Source organism: Sus scrofa, chromosome 17 (assembly GCF_000003025.6).
Source record: "Sus scrofa isolate TJ Tabasco breed Duroc chromosome 17, Sscrofa11.1, whole genome shotgun sequence".
NCBI classification, from domain to species: Eukaryota; Metazoa; Chordata; class Mammalia; order Artiodactyla; family Suidae; genus Sus; species Sus scrofa.
This window is the reverse complement of record NC_010459.5, coordinates 11376173-11397739: the sequence shown is the minus strand read 5'-3', so window position 1 is coordinate 11397739 and position 21567 is coordinate 11376173. Positions and strand designations below refer to the sequence as shown.

The following is a 21567-nucleotide window of genomic DNA, read 5'->3' as shown; positions in this document are numbered from 1 at the left end:
CTTCTCGTTTCTCCACCATCTGCCCCAGCCACACAGACTCTCCCTCTCAAACCCAAAGGCACCTCCCTGCCCCCTGCACACACTTCACCCTCTTAGCCTGGGGTGAGAGCATCCATTGCTTCTCAACCTGGGAAACTCCTACTTATCCCTCAAAGCCCAACTCAAATAATACCTCCTCTGTAGACGCAGTCTTTCATTCCTCCAGCAGGACTAATCACACTCCCCTCTGTGATCCTCCAGCCCCACATTCCTACCTTTAGCTCAGTGTTTGTCATGATACCTCGAAATCATCTCTCCATAGACATCTTCTGGACACTAGCTCTGCAGCGGCAAGGACTGTGTTTTTATCTTTTCTCCCTAGCACCTAGTCACAGGTTCTGCTGTGTACAAAGTACTCAGTGAATGTCTGTACTGGTCCTTTTGGTCTGTGTGTTTTGCCAGAATCCTCTGGTGCAGGGATATTCTCTTTGGTTAGGAAGCAGGAAGCGGAGAAACCAGCAGGGAGCAAACTCTGGGGCTTTCTCCTTTATCTTTGGTCATAATTGCCTAACTTCAAAATAAATTCCGTAACACACCTAGTCACCAGTCGTATCTTACTATCAAAGGGTGTTTGATGTTGTTGCTTTACATGAAAAGAGTAGTACTTGCAGAAGTAGCTTCTGCTGCTCCTCAGATGGAGACAGGCAGCCTGACACTGGAAAGAGTCCGGTCACTGAGCTTCAGATCAGCTGCCCCGGCTGCTGTAGCACTGGGCGTTTTTCCAGGCTGAGAACTGTTCCCCGGCACACAACGTCCACGTACATCTCGATGGACTGATGTCAGTTTGTTCTGGATTGCCACTGATGGCATAGAAAAGCTGCAATATTAGTTTTTTTGTTTTTTGTTTTTTGTTTTTTTTTTTTTTTTTTGGCCATGCCCGAAGCATGCAGAAGTTTCCAGGCCAGGGATCGAACCCACACCACAGGAGTGACAACACGAAGTCCTTAACTTCTAGGCCACCAGGGAACTCCCAGAATTTTTTTTTTTTTCCTTTTTTGGCCACCGTGCTGGCATATGGAGTTCCTAGGCCAGGCGTCAGATCCAAGCCACAGCTGCAGCAATGCCAAGTCCTTAACCTGCTCAGTTGGGCCAGGGATCAAACCTGCGTCCTAATGCTGCAGAGATGCCACCCTTCCCTTTATGCCACAGCGAGAACTCCAAACTTTTAGATTTATTTATTTATTTTTCCCTTTTTATAGCCGCACCTCAGGCATACGGAATTTCCCTGCCCAGGGGTCAAATCAGTGCTGCAGCTGCTTGCCTACACCACAGCCCACGGCAACACCCAACACCGGATCCAAGCTGCATCTGTGATCTATGCTGCAGTTGGTGGCAAGTTGGTGGCTCACCTTTAAACCACTGAGTGAGGCCAGGGATTGAACCCACATCTTCACAGACACTATATTGGGTTCTTAACCCACTGAGCCATAACAAGAACTCCCAAACTCCTAGACTTTATTTATTTATTTTTGTCTTTTTAGGGCCACACTCATGGCATACGGAAGTTCTCAGGCTAGGGGTCAAATCAGAGCTGCAGCTGCAGCTGCCACAGCCATAGCAACACTGGATCCATAACCCAATGAGCAAGGCCAGGGATCGAAACTATGTCCGCATGGATTTGTTACTGCTGAGCCGAGACAGGAGTTCCTCCCCAAACTCCTAGATTTTTAAATGGTACCTCACATCCCAGGTACTGGGAAGAGTCTGCACGGAGAACAAAGAGAACAATGAAGGGATTTTTTGACCCATATCTAGACTCTTTCACCCTTAAAGTACTTAGGCAGCAATAAGCATGTATCTTAAATTACTTGACTTCACTAACAGTCTGGCTAGAATAAAAAAAAAAAATCAGACAAAGAGGGATGAAGCAGAAGTTTTTAAAAATTCAAGTTAGGAAAATTGACATTCTATCTGAAATCAGCTAGAGATTTGGTGACCTGTTCTATTTAAGTCAATTTAACATCATACAACATAAATTAAATCCAGGGCAGATTTAATCTAAATTAAGTCAGCAAATACATTTAATCTTCCTATTGAATTGTATGAGTCTGTGCAAAATGGGCTTTCTGTGGTTGTCCCTCTCATCCAAAACAGGGCAATTTTTATAAAACTAATTATTTTCCTAATTAAATAATCCTAGCTTCAAACAGTTCAATTTTCCTCCTTCTTCTTTTTTTTTTTAATGGCTGCACCACAGCATATGGAAGTACCTGGACAGGGACTGAATCAGAGCTACTGCTGAGACCTACACTACAGGTAGGGCAATGCTGGATACTTTAAACCATTACATCAGCTGGGGGATTGAACCCTTGCCTCCACAACCACCTGAGCTGCTAGTCAGGTTCTTAACCCATTGTGCCACAGCGGGGACTTACACCCAATTTTCCTTTTAAGGGAAATTACTTTCCAGTTAACATTTAGTCACAACAGGTGCTCATAGGCACACAGCTCTGACACTATTGGGATTTTTACATCTGGATACCAGAGCCAATCAGGGGGCATTTCCTCTCTTCGCCATCTGTGCACAGTTTAAAGTTTCTCCGCTTTTTTTTTGGGGGGGGGGCTTTTTAGGGCTGCACCTGTGGCATATGGAAGTCCCAGGCTAGGGGTCGAATCGGAGCTACAGCTGCCGGCCTACACCACAGCCCCAGGAACACCAGATCTGAGCCTCGTCTGCAACCTACACCACGGCTCACGGCAACACCAGATCTTTAACCTACTGAGCGAGGCCAGGGATCTAACCCGCATCCTTATGGATACTGGTCAGATTCATTACCGCTGAGCCACAATGGAAACGCCTCAGCATCTTCTGTAAGTCATTAGTTTTTGGCATCCTGTGTAGTATAGTGGTGAATATGATTCATTCTTTCTTGGAGCACAATTAGCTGTGAAAACAGATCTTAGAACAGACTCCCCCCCCCCGCCCCCCGCCTCCAGCCCCAAAGGATTATTGAAGGTAGGAAATGCAGGTGATTATCAGAGTCTGCCTTTGATACAGACATCCTGCTCTTCTGCTGGCCCTTTGAACTAACTTTGATATGCAGTAATTAAGAGGGATTCCACCCCTGGAGGAGAAGTGCTGCGGCCATGCCTCTGCTCCCCTCTCCTGAGTCCTTGTTTTGAACTATTGATCAAACAGATTTGGAGGGATTTGTCGGAGCCTGTGTGGGGTAAGAAGGAAGGAAATGAAGGAGGAGGGAGGGGGAGAGGAAGGAGGGGGCGCATCTTTAAAGAGTTTCAGAGGGAACCTGCCGGTCAGACCTAGCTCATCCTATTTCACGCAACTTCCTCTGATGAGGATTGGCCTCTCTTGCAGAAAAAAAGCAATTATAGGAGACTCACTGGGTTTCCATCTTGGCAGAAGCTCCGCTGCGGGTCTGGAGGAGCCCAGGTTTGAGGAAGTCTCGGGGAAATTGCTGAGAAGGCCTGGGGATGGCGGTGGTGGTCCTGCTGGGGCTTGGCTGGCTGTGCACCCCCCTGGGAGCTCTGGTGCTGGACTTCAACAACATCAAGAGCTCTGCGGATGTGCAAGGGGCCTGGAAGGTAATGCGCAGTGAGCGAGGAGGGCTGGGTGCTGGATTCAGGTGTAGGCCACCGCTCAAATCTGAAATTTCCAGACGGGGAGCTGCACTGAGGAGCTGGGAAAGTGCTCTGGGAGAATCCAGTGGCCTTGGCATTGACTCGCCAAATAAGCTAAGTGGCTTTTCAGGGCACTGAGTTATCAATCTGCCTATAACTCAAGGAGGACACTCACATTTAGAAAGCTGGCCATGGAATTCCTTTTGCGGCTGAAGGGGTTAAGAACCCAACTAGTATCCAGGAGGACTCAGGTTCCATTCCTGGCCTCGTTCAGTAATGTTAAGGATCCAGCGTCACCATAAGCTACGGTGAAGGGTGCAGATGCGGCTTGGATTTCGAGTTGCTGTGGCTGTGGTGTAAGCCAGCAGCTACAGCTCTGATTCAACCCCTAGCCTGGGAACTTCATATGCCACAGGTGTGGCCATAAACACACACACACACAAAAGGAAAGAAAGTTGGACCATGCACCAGGCCTTTTATAAGTATGTTTTATCTTATCACCTCTTCCACAGCTTGAGAATGCTATCAGACTTCCTAATTACAGAGGATGAAAATGGGACTCAGAGAATCTAAACAGGGCCACAGAGCCAGAGAATGAGGGACTTAGGAGTTAAATGGTGCATGCCAAGGCGCAACTGGCTTGTCATCATCTCACTTGACAGAGCTGTTTTCAGGATCCTCTCATAGATAAGCAATAAAGCATCAAGTGTAGATAAGAAAAGTCAGTGTTTGGTCTCTGTTTCTCTGCAAATGAGGCATCACTAAAAGTCAAAGGACAGGAGTTCCCTTGTGGGGCAGTGGTTTAAGGATACAGTGTTGTCACTGCTGCTGCTTGGGTCACTGCTGTGGCATGGGTTTGATCCCTGACCTGGGAACGTCACATGCCACGGGTGCAGCCAAAACAAACGAACAAAAAAATATAGCACAGCATCTAGGGCTTCTGGATGCATACCCCAAATCTCACAATCATCTCTAAGAAACACATGGAAAAACATTTTCTTCCATTTGTATAAAAAACATAAGAAAATTGAAGTCTATGTTTTAAGACCAGGGCAGTTTTTCAAACACAAATAAATTTTGCAGTACATAGGTCTTTTGTTGGTGATTTGCTCTCCACTTTGTGGGAGAAAACTAATTCTGGTAAAAAATTAAGATGCTGTCTTGAGTTCTGGCTGCGGCACAATGGGATAAGCAGTGTCCTGGGAGCGCTAGGATGCAGGTTCCATCCCAGCCCAGCACAGTGGGTTAAGGATCTGGTGTTGCCACAGCTACAGGTTAGGTTGCAACTGTTTCTCAGATCTGATCCTTGGTCTGGGAAATTAATATACTGAGGGGCAGCCAAAAATGGAAAAAAAAAAAAAAAAAAGATGCTGCCTGACTGAAGTTCCCTGGTGGCCTAGTAGTTAAGGACCCGATGTGGTCACTGCTATGGCTCAAGTCACTGCTATGGTGTGGATTTTATCCCTGGCCGGAGGAACTTCCACAAGCCGTGGGTGTGGACAAAAAAGAAAGATGAGGCACCTGAGGTTTGCCATAGCATTTAAAGTGCCTCTCTCAGGGGAGTTCCACTGTGGCTCAGTGGGTTAAGAACCTGACTAGTACCGGTGGGAATGCAGGTTTGCCGCCCTGGCCTCGCTCAGTGGGTTAAGGATCCAGCATTGCTGTGGTTGTGGTGTAGGTTGGCATCTGCAGCTTGGATCCAACCTCCAGTGTGGGAACTTCCCTATGCCACAGATGTGGCCCTAAACAGAAAAATAAAGTGCTCCTCTGATTTGGCTTTACCCATCTCCTGCTGGAATAAAAGTCCATCTCACTGGATTCCCTAGCCCTCTGACAACAGTTCCTCTTTACAGGGTTCGCAGTGTGTGTCTGATGAAGACTGCAGTACCAGAAAATTCTGCCTCAAACCCCAAGACGAGAAGCCCTTCTGTGCTACCTGCCGTGGACTGCGGAGGCGGTGCCAGCGCCCTGCTATGTGCTGCCCGGGGATGCTCTGCGTGAACGGTGAGTTGGCACGGAGCTGTGCAGGATGGCTGTGCTCCAACAAAGGAGAGACAGTGTCTGGACCTCTTGGACTAGGATATTCCAAGTCAGGCACTCTGTTTCCTGGATTCACCCTTGAAGTGAACTTACGCAGCTGCCTCTTCTAGATGCAGCAAAATTGTTCTTTCCTGCCAACAACTCTTGCCAGCAACTTGGAGGTGATTTTAAAGAAAGGTTCAAGTTGGAACTTTTCAAGTTTTCTTCTGTTTTTCACTTAGATTCCATTAATTACTTTACCACCTTCTTTACCCTGTGTGAGATATAAATGTTTAGTGCCTATGTCCCACAATCTAGAAAGTCATCTATAAACTGAAGGCAGAGCTACTGCCAAACTGTGACTGTGATGCGAGCTAGCCTGTGGTTCTAATCCTCTCTCTCCACCTGCTTGTCTCCCAGATGTCTGTACGACAATGGAAGATGCAACCCCGATACTAGAAAGGCAGATAGATGACCGAGATGATGCAGATACAAAAGGAACAACTGAGCATCCAGTTCAGGAAAACAAACCCAAGAGGAAGCCAAATATTAAAAAATCACAAGGCAGTAAGGGTAAGAGCAGCATTCTAAGTTATGTGTGTGTCCATGTATATATCATACACACATAATATACATATATGTGTGTGTGTGTGTATGTTTTTTTTATAAAAACATCTTCTCCTTCTAGGCTCTAAAGGACAGGCTAAAACTGACTTTATTCCTCCCCACTCCCGAAACACACAGGGAGCACGTTCTATTTCTGCTTTTTTTTTTTTTTTCTTGGGCTGCACCCGAGGCCTATGGAAGCTCCCAGTCCAGGGGTCTAATCAGAACTGCAGCTGCTGGCTGCAGAGCACAGCCACGGCAACACTGGATCTGGCCATGCCTGCGACCTACACCACAGCTCAAGGGAACGTCAGATCCTGAACCTAGAGCAAAGCCAGGGATCGAACCTGCATCCTCATGGATACTAGTCAGGTTCATTACTGCTGAGCCACAGTGGGAACTCCAGCATCAGGTAGTCGGCAGGTGGAGAGGGCAGGGATAGCTGTAATAATGGGCTGATTAGCAAGAAAGCCTGTAATTGTTTAATTAGATTTTAGGTACACATCTTTTTACAGCCTGTAATTTAACCAATGGAAATTTCCCTTTCTAGACCCTCAGAATATAAAATAAAAGCGAGATGAACGTAGACGCAATAGCTTTTCATTCTTGGACTAAATACAAACTTCACTAAGGCTTTTTACACATTGTAGTCTCAAAGTCCAATTTTTGACATAAAATAGCTAGAATGTTTGAAGGTGGTGAACTGGCCATTCTTGTTTGTGGCCCCTGTGTAAGGAATGATCTCATTGTGTCAGTACAAAATCCCACTTAATAAAACACTGATGAGTGACACTTATTTCATGTCTGGAGATTAAAAACCCCATCTTTTTCTGATGAATGTTTTAACTTTGTGAAACAGCCCTACTGAGGAGGGCTGAAATGTCCATTCCACTGCTGCTTTCCACATAGGAATGGACGTGCTGTTCCATCTTTACTTTGTGGCTTATCCAACACCCCACACCTTGTCGTGGAGCCCCCACACGTCACCATTGCCCCCTGCTTCTTACTAAAGCCGGTATCAATCCTGTTACAGGACAAGAGGGAGAAAGCTGCCTTAGAACTTCTGACTGTGGACCTGGACTTTGCTGTGCTCGTCATTTTTGGACTAAGATTTGTAAACCGGTCCTACTGGAGGGCCAGGTCTGCTCTAGGAGAGGGCACAAAGATACTGCGCAAGCTCCCGAAATCTTCCAGCGCTGTGACTGTGGTCCCGGACTGTCGTGTCGAGGTCAGGTGGCTGGTAATCGACAACACGCTCGGCTAAGAGTCTGCCAGAAAATCTAAACAGCTGTATGAAGCAGAGGTCTCAGACACAAACTTAAACATCTTCCCATGCAAGTATCTCTTAAAATCTTGCAGCAACTGAAAGAGACTGAGCTGGAGAACCACGAGAGGCTGCCTTGTGATGAACAGAAGCTGGTTTGGGCTTTTTGTCTATTTCTGCAAAAAAGTGATGTGATTCTATAACAAATTTAACTTCGATCTAGGGATTCAGCTACTTCAAATAAATTTCTAAGTAATTTCTGGTGAAGTTCTGATACCTGACAGTAGTTGGGAGGAAGAATTGATGATATCTGTTGTTTCTTACCAGTGAAAATTATCCAGAAATACTTTATTCTTCCTCAAAACCCCTATGTTTATATTCTTTCATTTCTTGGAGGGAAATACCATTTCACTACAAAATAATTTGGTTAATAAAGAAATGAGATTCAAAAGGTAGTATCTTATGTTTGAATACTCCTTGGCAGTTACAAAGCATTTACACATATTTTGTTTTTAGTAGCTTTACTTACCATTTGAGGACTTTTTGTGTTTTGTAGTTATATAACTTCTATATTTCAAAGCTAAGGCTTTCAAAGAGTTATTTTTGTTTTGTTTTTTATTTTGCTTTTTAGGGCCGCACTTGCCGCATGTGTTGCTTCCTAGGCTAGGGGTCAAATCGGAGCTGCAGCTGCCAGCCTGGACCACAGCCAGAGCAATGTGGGATCTGAGCTGCGTCTGTGACCTACACCACAGCTCACGGCAATGCCGGAATCTTAACCCACAGAGCGAGGCCAGGGATCAAACCTGCAACCTCATGGTTCCTAGATGGATTTGTTTCCCCTACGCCACATTGGGAACTCCTCAAGGAGGTTTTTTTACTTACACATTTTGACCATCTGAACTTAAAAGTGATGTTAGAGGAAAACTAGGTAAGAAAAATGAAATTTTTGTTTGCTCAAAGTTTAAGAGGCCGTATTTTTATACATCTGCATGAATACTAGAAGTGGTTTTAGGAATTCCCACTGTGGCACAGTGGGTTAAGAATCTGACTGCAGGAGTTCCCGTCACAGCTCAGCGATTAGTGAACCTAACATCCATGAGGATGCGGGTTCCATCCCTGGCCTCGCTCAGTGGGTTAAGGATCTGGCGTTGTCAGGAGCTATGGTGTAGGTCGCAGACACGGCTTGGATCCCGCATTGCTGTGGCTCTGGCGTAGGCTGGCGGCTACAGCTCCGATTGGACCCCTAGCACCTCAGGTAGCTGCGGAGGCGAGGGTTTGACCCTGTGTCTGCTGCAGTGGGTCAAGGGATTGGGTGTAGGTCGAAGCTGTGGCTTGGATTCAACCCCTGGCCTGGGAATTTCCATATGCCATGGGTGTGGCCATAAAAATAAATAAATATATACATAAATACACATAGAAGTAGTTTTAATTAGAGAAGCTCTTTCTGATGAATTACAATAAACTAGTACAGATTTCACTTAACAGATAAACCACGTACCTGTTACTTTATTTAGGTTATAAGCATATATTACAAAATTGAATATGGGCCAAGCAAAGAAAAAAATTAAATTTATGAAGTTTGGTTTCTTCTTTTTTTGGTCTTTTGAGGGCTGTACCCATGGCATGTAGAGGTCCCAGGCTAGGGGTTGAATCAGAGCTGTAGCCACTGGCCTACACTACAGCCTCAGCCATGCCAGATCTGAGCTGCATCTGTGACATACACCACAGCTCATGGCAACGCCAGATCCTTAATCCACTGAGCAGGGCCAGGGATCAAACCTGCATCCTCATGGATACTAGTCAGATTCATTTTCACTGAGCCCTGATGGGAATTCCAAAGTTCTCTAGATTCTAAAAAAACTAAACCCTCTTCCAGAGGCTAGCCTCTGGGTGCATTCTTAATTGACTAACTTATAATCAGTAAATGGGAGAAAAGGTAGAGGTAATGTGGTTTATAGCGTAAGGGCAGAAAATGAGAAAATAAAAATTTCCATTCAAGATTTGCCATCATCTCATCTCTTAATTCTCTCTACTGACCCTTGGCAAAGTGATCATGAACAGAATATATCAATTTAAACATCCTTGCTAATAAAAGAAGAACAAGATCATCTGCTAATAGGACAAGAGGCTTTATTGACTAACAGTGCAAGCTACAGCAAGAAGAAGAAATAGTTATTTAAAAACACCATGGACCCTTACATAGCAAAGGTTAAGAAATAAATTAAGACTCCTATTGGGCTGTGCCTGGGTGCATAGGCCTCATTCGCTTCGATCCTTGGGTTCTCGGTATTTCCACTGGATGTAGTCAAAGATGTCCTTCTCGCTGTCCACGGGCAGCGGCTCTCCAGCAACTCCTGCAAGGAGAGAAGCCAGGGCTTCCTCATGAACTGGCTCCGAGTCTAGTTACAGATGGTTCAGGCCTGAGAGTTGTGTGGGACTCATCTCCTCAGGAAAGAGAAAGCAGTTCCTAGGCCACTAAAAAAAGATGCTGGAGTTTCGTTGTGGTGCAGAGGAAATGAACCCAACTAGTATCCATGAGGATGCAGGTTTGATCCCTGGCCCTGCTCAGTGGGTTAGGGATCTGGTGTTGCCATGAATTGTGGGGTAGGTCACAGACACGGCTCAGACCTGGCATTGCTGTGGCTGTGGTGTAGGCTGGCAGTTGCAACTCCGATTCAGCCATTAGCCTGGGAGCCTCCATATGCCACAGGTACAGCCCTAAAACGCAAGAGAAAAAAAAAGAGAGAGAGAGAAATACTGACTGCTCCCTCCCCTCATGAGCCTGGGCTGGCACTCTTGTCACACATACCTCCAGCACTACAATAGGAAAAACCTGAAATCTCTACCCTGGCCATTTGAGTGACCCTAATCCATGGTTCTCCTCCACTTGTCATAGAGAACACTTTCCTGAGTTCTTGGGCAACTCACAGTGCCAGCAATGCAGAAGCCCAGCCCAGCCCAGCCCACTGATTAAAACCTGCATCTAAGGAGGGCCCCTTGCAGTCTGCATACACAGTGACAAGGGAGAAGCACGGCCCTTGTCGACTGGGGATGAAAGCCCTATTTTACACTTTTAGGACAAAAAACCAAAATTTTCCCTTTCCTAGTAGAGAACAACAAACCACATAGTATGCTGTGAAATGTTAACAAGATCTATAAAACAGAGATTAATTCTTACTCTTGAACTTCCAAAGCATGGGACAAAGCTACAAAGTTGGACCTACCACTAAAAGTGGTTAATACCTGTGTTCTCCAGAAGTCTTGGAGAGAGGAGGTCCTGTCATGGTGCAGCGGAAACGAATCTGACTAGGAACCATGAGGTTGTGGGTTCCATCCCTGGCCTCGCTCAGTGGGTTAAGGATCTGGCATTGCCATGAGTTGTGGTGTAGGTCGCAGATGCGGCTCAGATCTGGCATTGCTGTAGCTGTGGTGTAGGCTGGCAGCTACAGCTCCGATTTGACCCCTAGCCTGGGAACCTCCATATGCTGCAGGTGTGGTCCTAAAAAGAGAAAAAAAAAGAAAAAAAAAAAAAAAAGCCAAAAAAAGAAGTCTTGGAGATACATTTACTTATCTATTTTCTTTTTTAGGGCCACACCCTGGGCATATGGAATTTCCCAGGCTAGGGGTTGAATTGGAGCTGCAGCTGCCAGCCTACGCCACAGCCACAGAAATATGGGATCCCTGCCTCGCCTGTGACCTACACCACAGTTCATGGCAACCCCAGATCCCTGACCCACTGAGCAAGACAAGGAATTGAACCCTCATCCTCATGGATACTAGTCAGATTTGTTTCTGCTGAGTCAGAAGGGGAACTCCTTGGAGAAAACAAAAACACTTTATGTCAGTAAGATTTTTTTGCTCACTGTCATGGGTAGAAATAATTTAATCTATTCTAACAGAGCTGGAAATAAATAAATCTTGTCCTCATGGGGGCTCAACAGAGGGAACACCTATAGATTAAAGCCATTTTGTTGCCTGAGGGACTAACAATACTAAAAAAGAAATTACAAATAACTGGCACAGTTATTTAAAGGCTTCTTAGAAAAACCAAAGTTGCTGAAGCAAAATATCCAGACGACTGGGATTCTGTCTACTGCAGACACATAGACTCACCAGTGACTCCCACAGGACGGATTGTGTATTCATTGATTGTGAAGCCTTTTTCAAGGGCGTGGGCTCTCATATTCTTATTGAAAATATCACTCCCAGTGAAATAGAGGACGCCACAGTAATACTGATCCTTGGGTATCAACCTAAAAATAAAAACAAAAATTAACCAACTTACCAACTTTTGTCTATACATTTCAAATTTAGCAAAAATAGGACTCTGCAAATCAATAAGGCACAAAATAGGAGTTTCCATGGTGGCTCAGTGGTAACGAACCCAACTAGTATCCATAAGGACTTGGGTTTGATCCCTGGCCTTGCTCAGTGGGTTAAGGAGCCAGAGTTTCTGTGAGCTGTGGCGTAGGTCATAGATGCAGCTCGCATCCTGAGTTGTTGTGGCTAGGCCCACAGCTGCAGCTCTGATCAGACCCCTAGCTGGGGAACTTCCACATGTTGAGGGTGTGGCTTTAAAAAAAGGCACAAAATAAAATAAGTCTATGTAGCCCAATAACCCGAAGAGGAGACTATCATTAGGAAGACCGTTCCAATCACCTCAACCTTGTAGTTAGTTTAGGTTTTGGTAAACTATGAGCTGCATGGAGATGTGCAAAGCAATGTCACTTAATACCACCAACTTTCCCTGTACAGGCTCTCCTTGGAGCTGTGATGCCATCACGGTGGGAGGCAAAGCAAGAAAAAATGAACTAGATTCTGTAGATAGTCTCTATTCTTTATACCTTTTTAGGCCAAACATTGTTTATCACAGGAACATATGGCACCTCAATGAAAAAAGGTCCTAGACATTTATGCAAATTCCAAGAAAGATAAGGGAGGCGGGAAAGGGGAAAAGAAGGGAAAAGTTAATAGGTCAGCAGTAAGTTTGGAGTAATACCTGATATCGATTCTCCTGTGTGGATACTCCTTTTCATTGTTTTTACTGGGAAGCTGGCAAACACCCTAAAATGGATATTTAAAAGAGTGGTTAAAGATTTTTTTAAAAACTTAAGGCTTAATGCTAATCAAATGTGTTAAATGTGAGGTTATTTTTGCTTTAAGTGGGGACAATTTTAGAAGCCTGAGCACTTGTAACTCTTATTTTGACCATGCCAAGCTCACGGATTGAATCCATGCCACAGCAGCAATCCAAGCCACAGCAGTGACAATGTCAGATCCTTTTTAATATTTTATTTTTATAGCTACAAATGCAGCATTTAGAAGTTCCTGGGTCAGAGGGCAAATCAGAGCTTCCGAGTACAGCCTATGTCACAGCCACGGCAACCAAGCCATATCTGTGATCTATGCTTCAGCCTGTGGCAATGCTGGATCCTTAACCTACTGAGCAAGAGCAGGAATGGAACCTGCATCCTCATGGACACTATGCTGGGTTCTTAATCCACTGAACCACAAGAGGATCCTTAATCAACACTGCACAAGAGAACTCTCTCAGGAGTTCCCATCATGGCGCAGTGGTTAATGAATCTGACTAGGAACCATGAGGTTGTGGGTTCGATCCCTGGCCTTGCTCAGTGGGTTAAGGATCCGGCGTTGCCATGAGCTATGGTGTAGGTTGCAGACATGGCTTGGATCCTGCGTTGCTGTGGCTCTGGTGTAGGCTGGCGGCTACAGCTTCAATTTGACCCCCATATGCCTCGGGAGCGGCCCTAGAAAAGGCAAAAAGACCAAAAAAAAAAAAAAAAAAAAGAGAGAGAGAGAACTCTCTCAGTAGCTTTCCTATGCACTATGTACTATCACCATCTTCTTATTGTACTTCATGATAATTAAAGAACCATAGCAGGCAAGGATTCTGATTAAGAGAATCTGGCCTTTTTGTTTGTTTGTTTGGTTTTAGGGTTGCACCCACGGCATATGGAGGTTCCCAGGCTAGGGGTCAATTCAGAGCTACGTCACAGGCACAGCAAGGCAGGATCCAAGCCGAGTCTGCGACCTACACCACAGCTCACAGCAATGCCAGATCCTTAACCCACTGAGCGAGGCCAGGGATCGAACCCACAACCTCATGGTTCCTAGTCGGATTCGTTTCCAGTGCTCCACGACAGTAACTTCCAAGAGGATCTGGCTTTTGTGTGACTCTAAACAGAAGCTAATCAAGGATAGCATGAAAGACAGAGACCAAAGCCAACAGAAAATGGCAACTTGGAGAAAACAATGATTATTCAGGAAGAAGAAAACAGACACAAAAGCTATCAGCAATACTGTCAGATCACAGTAGATAGTTTATCCATGAAATAAGGGCAGAATTCCATATAAAAAGAACACTCAAAGAATTTAAATCAAAATTTAAAAAATGATAGAAGTGGAAGAATTTGAAATTAAGGAAATATTCCAGAAATTAGAAAAGACAGAGATGAAAATTAAGAAAAATTTAAAAGATAGGAAAACTGGAGGAGCATTTTCTTCCTTCTCTACAGGTGAGTTTTCTTATATTTCTGCAGTTATTGAACGAAAATTGTCAAGGTCTGCTTTTGTTATCTTTCCCTTTCCCAGACTGGGCAGCAAGTCATAAATATGTAAAAAGAAATACAAACACCACCAAATTTCAAATTAAATGCTTCAAAAGCCATTCTAAGAAAAATCCAAGTGACAAGCTTCTGGTCCTCAAGAGCACTCGCGCTGGTACACACTTCACTAAAAGCCATACTCTACACTCAGCAATATACAAAAACCAAAATTGAAAATGGGTATTTTCTTTAGCAACTCCTGTGCCGAGAGACTAATGAAACCTGTTTATCGTCACAATGTGAAACCTGCCTTCTTAGGCACTAACAAGTTCCAACTCAACCTTCAGATAGAATTACCATGAGGTATTACCTTCCGGATATGGATGCGTGAACACCACAGGCAATGATCTCGCTGTTTGTCACATCAGTAATAGGATTTCATCTAATGGCTTTGTTCCTTTCCTCAAGGCTAATTTTGTTTCCTGCACTTTTTCTGAAGTGCTGATGTTAAAGAATTTCCCTGTATTACTGTAAATTCTTCCTAAGATTGAGTGGATTAGTTTTGTTTAGTGTTTCAATTAGGTAGCTTCTTGCGGAGTGTCTGAAATAAAGCCTCTCATTTCCCCAGTGTAACCAAGGCATCTTCAGTCGTCCTGTGAATCCTCACTGCAGACATTTCACAGAAAATCATCCTGAGGCCAAACTTGCACAAAAGGCTAAAATTTGAGTGGTACTCATCTTATATAAGGTAAACAGGCATCTAAATGCAGAGGAAATTGGGCCTTTTCTTCCAAATGTTTTTATATTCATAGGAAGAATAGCTTGATTAACTAAAGACCATGATTTTGCAAGAAGATCTGGAATAACCCTGGCTTTCCTAAGGTTTGATTACTACTGGTTGAAAGGAATTCGGGTTTTTTATTTTATTTTATTTTTTTTTTATTTATTTATTTTTTGTCTTTTTTTTTGTCTTTGTTGTTGTTGTTGTTGCTATTTCTCGGGCCGCTCCCGCGGCATATGGAGGTTCCCAGGCTAGGGGTCGAATCGGAGCTGTAGCCACTGGCCTACGCCAGAGCCACAGCAACGCGGGATCCGAGCCGCGTCTGCAACCTACACCACAGCTCACGGCAATGCCGGATCGTTAACCCACTGAGCAAGGGCAGGGACCGAACCCGCAACCTCATGGTTCCTAGTCGGATTCGTTAACCACTGCGCCACAACGGGAACTCCTATTTTATATTTTAGGGCTGCACCTGAGGCACATGGAAGTTCCCAGGCCTACACCACTGCCACAGCAACGCCAGATCGAAGCCGCCTCTGCACCTTACACCACAGCTCATGGCAATGCCGGATCCTTAACCCCACTGAGCAGGGCCAGGGATCAAACCAGTGTCCTCATAAATACTAGTTGATACTGGTTGCGTTCATTACTGCTGAGCCACAATGGAACTCCCAGGAATTCACGTTTTGAAGGTAACTTAAAAAAACACACAGATGTTCATATCTTTATTAAGTCAGTGGTTATAGCAAGCAGAGGTTGTGAAATCAAGTGGATATGGAGCGAGAATGGTTTATTCCACTTTTATAAGCTGAATTCATTTTGCAGCCAATTTCCTTTTAGAAAACCTACAGACCTCACCTTCTGTGGTGGTCTCTCTTAGAGTTCATGCTCTTGAGGTCACTGCTCTGACTCCTGCTTGCCTGTCTCCTACCCCGATGTCTGCTCGGCTCACTTCTATACCTCAAGTCTTCCCTCAAGTCTCATCTGCTCAATAAGGCCGTCCTACTGAATGTCACCTCCTGCATTCCCATCTCCCCATACCTGCTCTACCTTTCTTTTTAAAAATAGCACTTGTTGGGAGTTCCTGCTGTGGTGCAATGTGACTGGCAGGCAGTGTCTTGGGAGCACTGGGATGCAGATTCGATTCCTGGCCTGGCACAGTGGGTTAAGGATCCACTTAGGTTGCAACTGTGGCTCAGATCTGATCCCTGGCCTGGGAACTCTACAGGCTGCAGGATGGCCAAAAAAAGAAAAAAAAAAAAAAAAACAGGAGTTCCCGTCACGGCGCAGTGGTTAATGAATCCGACTAGGAATTCCTTGCTCGGTGGATTAATGATCCGGTGTTGCCATGAGCTGTGGTGTAGGTTGCAGACGTGGCTCGGATCCCGAGTTGCTGTGGCTCTGGCATAGGCTGGTGGCTACAGCTCCAATTAGACCCCTAGCCTGGGAACCTCCATATGCCACGGGAGCGGCCCAAGAAATAGCAAAAAGACAAAGAAAAAAAGAAAAAAGAAAAAAAAATAGTACTTACTATCTTAACCTAACCTGCAATTTACCTACTTAATATGTTCATTGTTAACTAGCAATCCTTTCCCACATCCTTACAATAAAAGTTCTACTTAAAGTCACTCATCCATCCCATGCTCCTAGAACAGTATCTGGTATATAGTAGGTGTTAAATACATATTTGTTGAATTGACTGAATACATTTTCTCATCCCACTGACACCCACTGTCCCCGCTCTTCTCTCATAGCACCATCTTCTCTCTCTCTCTGTCCCTTCCTCTGTTCCCCAGCTTAATCCATTCTAGGTTACTCCTTTCCTCTAAGTGATCTATTTCCAAACAGAAATATATTATTATTACATATTATACTAGTATAACACTCTGCACAACTCTTTGAAGATTCATTATCTTCAAAAGCTATTTGTATAAGTCCTTCAAAGTTTTCATCTGTGCAAAGTTCCCACTGTGGCTCAGCGGGTTAAGGACCCGATGTCATCCCTGTGAGGGTAGGGGTTTGATCCCTGGCTTCGCTCAGGGGGTTAGGGACCCAGTGTTGCCACAAGCTGTGGTGTAGGCTGCAGACATGGCCTGGATCTGGTGTTGCTTCGGCTGTCGTGTAGGCCAGCAGCTGCAGCTTTGATTCGACTCCTGGCCTGGGAACTTCCATATGCAGCAGGTGTGGCGCTAAAAAGGAAAAAAAAAAAGTTTCCAAGTGTATTACTTAATTTGATGTGCATGAGTCCTTTGCCATAGGGCAAGCATATGGTTTTACAGATGAGAAAATTAAGGCCTCAGAGAAGTAAAACAACTTGCCTAATGTCACACAATGAACTGGTAATAGAGCCAAAAAATTTTGTATCCTCTGTATCCAAATCTACTCTTCTACATGCAACATACAAACACCCACTCTTTCTTTGCAACAAAATAAAAATCACTTCTTCTTCTTTTTTTGGTTTGATGTGGGATGTCAGTTCCCAGACTGGGATTGAACTTGGGCCGCAGTGGTGAAAGCTCCAAGTCCTAACCACTAGACCACCAGGTAACTCCCATAAATAACTTCTTATTGCCTCCAAATAATTTGAAAGTTGACCTGGAGTGCTTCTCATCCTAACTAGTTATCAATGTCAAAACAGCAGGCTCAAACATGGCATTTTTAAGCTTCAGTAAATACAAGAACCACAGGTATAGTATCCAAACCTTACACATAAACCACCCAGAAGATGGGTTCTTAACGTCACAACCTGAAGGCCTCAGTCTCCCGCTCTTATTGTCATCTCAACCTGCCATACTTTAAAAACAAACCAAAAAAAAAACTTGCTTTCTTATTTTTTAACCTCTTTTCTTCTGGAAATCGATTGGGAAGAGTCCCTCTCTGGCAATACCTGTATATGTGCTGCCAGGTGTCTGAAGGAGAGAACAGGAAGGCAAGGTTGAGCCAAGACTGCCAGAGCTCCAGCCCGTGTCCTAGACGACAGGCAGCCCTCGCCTTTCACATCCACATGTATGGTAAGGCTGAACCGGCAGCTCTGCAGCGTCCCTGGATCAGGCTGTCCCGGGCACTTCCTAGATAAAAAAGACCTCTCTTCTCTGAGCAGCTACCGGGACAACACAATTCCATACCTGTCAGCAGCTCTTTCCGCTCATATCCCTGGCTGCCCACCTCCCTCTGCAGGTTACACCCAGCCCACCTGCTTGACTCTTCCTTGTATTCCTGTCAGCTGGGTTACTATAGCCTCTGCTGGTCTTCCCTCTGGATCTCTTTCAGCACAGCAGATACTGTTCAGATGGTTAAAAAAAAAAAAAAACTTCTGCTTTTTTCTCTCTCCTGGTTGCTAACTCTGCAAAAAGGTGACTTCCTCAGGAAAGACCCAGGGCCTTTCACAGAGATGACTATCGAAGGAGAGAGACCAGAAGGGTATGCTCAGGGACACAGGACACTTTCCTACCATAAAATAAAATAAAATAAAAAATTTTAAAAGTTAAATATTTTAGAAAAAACCCGGAGTTTCCTTGTGGCGCAGCTGGTTAAGGATCTGGCATTGTCACTGCAGGGGCTCAGGTTGTTGCTATGGCGCAAGTTTGATCCCTGGCCCAGGAACTTCCACATGCCTCAGGTGCTGCCAAAGAAAAACAAAACAAAACCAACTTGTCTGGCACATGCCATTTTTTAGAATTTTACCTGAATGTTCTTTAAATGTAAGATCTATGCACATTCATGATGAATGAATTAAAGTCAATCTAAATTTAAAAGGATATTCATGGGGAATTTACAAACTCTATTTTAGTAATATCTTGTATGTACATATACTTTCGGCATAGTGTAAAAGCTCAAAACCTGATAGATTTGGGAGAACAGATCATAGATTTAATTTGCAAAAACCGACCAGCATTTTTATTTTTACCTTCCGCAAAGTTCTTCTGAAAATATTGATAAATTGTGACCAACAGAGGCAATACACTTTTATAGCCCATTAAAATCACCATGCTAGGAGTTCCTTTGTGGCTCAGTAGTTAATGAACCTGACCAGGATCCATGGGGACGTGGGTTCGACCCCTGACCTCATTCAGTAGGTTAAGGATCTGACGATGCCATGAGCTGTGGTGTAGGTTACAGATTCGGCTCGGATCCTGCGTTCCTGTGACTGTGGTGTAGGCCGGCAGCTGTAGCTCCAATTTGACCTCTAGTCTGGGAACTTCCATATGCTGCAGGTGCGGCCCTAAAAAGCAGCAACAACAACAAAAAAATCACCATGCTGAAACTTAATGATACGTTTTATTGCATATATGCTTAACTAAACATAATTTACCATTTTTACCATTTTTAAGTATGCAACTCTGTGCTATTAAGTATATTCACATTGTTGTGTAACCATTACCACCATCCACCTGCAGAACTTTTCATCTTCCTCAACTGACACTCTGTCTTCATTAAACACTCACTCCCCCACCGGGCCCTAACAACCACCGTTCTATTTTCTGAATAACATAGTATTTCAATCATTGATCTCAACCATCTTCTTACACTTTTGATTAAAACCATCAAATCTATGCAATGAGGCTCTTGCTAATTTTAGCATGTCCAGGCTCCAGAAGCAGTCTCTTTCTGTTCAGTCATATAACTTATTTAGGGAAAGGGAGCACAGAGAAAAGAGGATCCAAATGTTGTATTTAAGTGAGCAGCAGATAAGGAAGGGTTTATGACCCCAGCCCTAGATCTCTATTTGCCTTCCTGTTGGTTTTTATAGAAGTCTATTTATTAATCTGTTTTTAATCCATCTGCTATTAGTCTTGAATCCTCCAATCTTAAGTCCTTAGGGAGACCACAGGACCTTGACAGTTTATCACCATGAAGATCTCGGCAAGAGCCCACTCTACTAGCAACCTCACTTATCATTTCACACTACATGCTGCTTCCCTGGATCTTCTATCGCATCCCTGATGCCTTCCTCCTTTCTCTGGTGCTGTAGCACATTAATACTCTCCAGACAATTCTAATCTCATTTGCTACTTAAGGGAGAATATTCGCTATTTAAGGGGAAAACTTATATGTGTCAAAGTCATTGTGACATTCTAAAAATAGATTATGCCTAATTATCTATTCCAATGGCATAGATCATTTACAAGTGTGAAATTTAAAACAAAAGTCATTACTAAAGCATTCTCAGATTAGCGTCCTGCTGCATCTCCTCTAAGGTCACCAGGATGTCCTTTTTAGTGATGGTGACGCTAAGCTACAGTGAGATCACACTCAGAATGGCTACAGGACAGTCTCCATGGCTTGTTTTCAGATATGTTAATTCAAGTGAGTACTTACCATGAACTTTGTTTCACCTTTTGACAGAGTATCTGTAATAAAATGGACCTTTTGTAACTGCTCCACAACACGATGTAGCAGCTTTGGCTGTAGAATCATAATTAGGGAATAAGAAAAAAAAATTACTCTTTATAGCAAGAAAGCATTTTTTTTTTTTTTTTTTTTTGCTTTCTAGGGCTGTGCCCATAGCCTATGGAGGTTCCCAGGCTAGGGATTGAATTGGAGCTGCGGCTGCCAAGCTGGATCCTAGTCAGGTTTATTAACCTCTGAGCCATGAAGGGAACTCCAAAAAAGCATTTTGAATGTGAGTTTCCTGATGTTCTATGGAAAAATGTGTGGTTTTCCCACATTCTGAGTATGTTTCTTCTAACGGAAAATTCACCTTATCGAATGAAATCACAACTTTTCACCAATATCAGGATACCCCCAAAGAAACATCACTTGTATTTATCTGTTTCATTAAAGAAAAAGTTAGTTGTTTTGGAGTTCCTGCTGTGGTGCAACAGAACTGACAGCGTCTTGGGAGTGCTGGGATGAAGGTTCGATTTCTGGTCTGGCACAGTGGGTTAAGGATCCGGCGTTGCTGCAACTGCAGCTTTGGTTGTGACTATGGATCGGATTTGATCCCTGGCCTGGGAGCTCCATGTGCCTTGCGGTGGCCAGAAAAAAAGGAAAAAAAAAAAAAAAAAAGTTAGCTGCTTCATCTTTAAAAGGTATATATCCCCAAATCATGGGTCTTCTAGTGGAGGTAAGTTTCTTAATGTGATATTCTTTAATAGAAAAATATTTCTTTAATGAAAACTTGAACATTACACTGGGTATTTCTAAAATATCATGGCACAGGAGAAACGAATCTGACTAGGAACCATGAGGTTCTGGGTTCGATGCCTGGCTTCCCTCAGTGGGTCCAGTGATGCTGGGAGCCATGGTGTTAGGCTGCAGATGAGGCTTGGATCTGGCGTTGCTGTGGCTGTGGTGTAGGCTGGCAGCTATAGCTTCGATTCGACCCCTAGCCTAGGAACTTCCACATGCCACAAGTGTGGCCCTAAAAAGCAAAAAATAAAAAATAAAATAAAATAAAATATCTATGAGGGAGTTCCCATTGTGGCACAGCAGAAACCAATCCAACTAATATCCATTAGGATGCAGGTTTGATCCCTGACCTTCCTCAGTGGGTCGGTGATCTGGTGTTGTTGTGTGGCTGTGGTGCAGGCCAGCAGCTGTAGCTCTGATTCGACCCCTACCTTGGGAACTTCCACATGCCATGGGTATGGCCCTAAAAATAAACTAAAACAAAATATCTATGACAGACAATAAATAATTCTGGAAGAATTTTATGAAATTTTATCTCTTTCAAATGTTGTTAGACTGTCCTGCCAATTCCTGTGGAAAAA

At 44.1% G+C, this 21567-nt stretch overlaps 2 protein-coding genes across 2 annotated transcripts in view; one reads left to right on the top strand and one right to left on the bottom strand.

The window, feature by feature from the left end:
- DKK4 (dickkopf WNT signaling pathway inhibitor 4) lies at nucleotides 2986-8189 on the top strand. The gene is made up of 4 exons (XM_021077993.1): nucleotides 2986-3582; nucleotides 5472-5622; nucleotides 6058-6210; nucleotides 7277-8189. Exons 1-4 carry the CDS (start codon nucleotides 3472-3474, stop codon nucleotides 7525-7527), a joined length of 666 nt encoding a protein of 221 aa, XP_020933652.1. The 5' UTR covers nucleotides 2986-3471; the 3' UTR covers nucleotides 7528-8189.
- Nucleotides 9618-21567, bottom strand: part of POLB (DNA polymerase beta) — a 31993-nt gene continuing 20043 nt past the window's right edge. Inside the window, 4 exon segments of the mRNA XM_021078254.1 lie at nucleotides 9618-9861; nucleotides 11621-11760; nucleotides 12507-12571; nucleotides 20174-20260. Of these exon segments, the coding sequence (XP_020933913.1) occupies nucleotides 9767-9861; nucleotides 11621-11760; nucleotides 12507-12571; nucleotides 20174-20260 (387 nt within the window). The 3' untranslated portion in view covers nucleotides 9618-9766.

Excerpts from the sequence above, each read along its gene's own strand:
- DKK4 (XM_021077993.1), top strand. The coding sequence starts at position 3,472 with ATGGCGGTGGTGGTCCTGCTGGGGCTTGGCTGGCTGTGCACCCCCCTG. Across the intron at positions 3,583-5,471 it reads ATGTGCAAGGGGCCTGGAAG|GGTTCGCAGTGTGTGTCTGA; the intron begins GTAATGCGCAGT and ends TCCTCTTTACAG. Across the intron at positions 5,623-6,057 it reads GGGGATGCTCTGCGTGAACG|ATGTCTGTACGACAATGGAA; the intron begins GTGAGTTGGCAC and ends CTTGTCTCCCAG.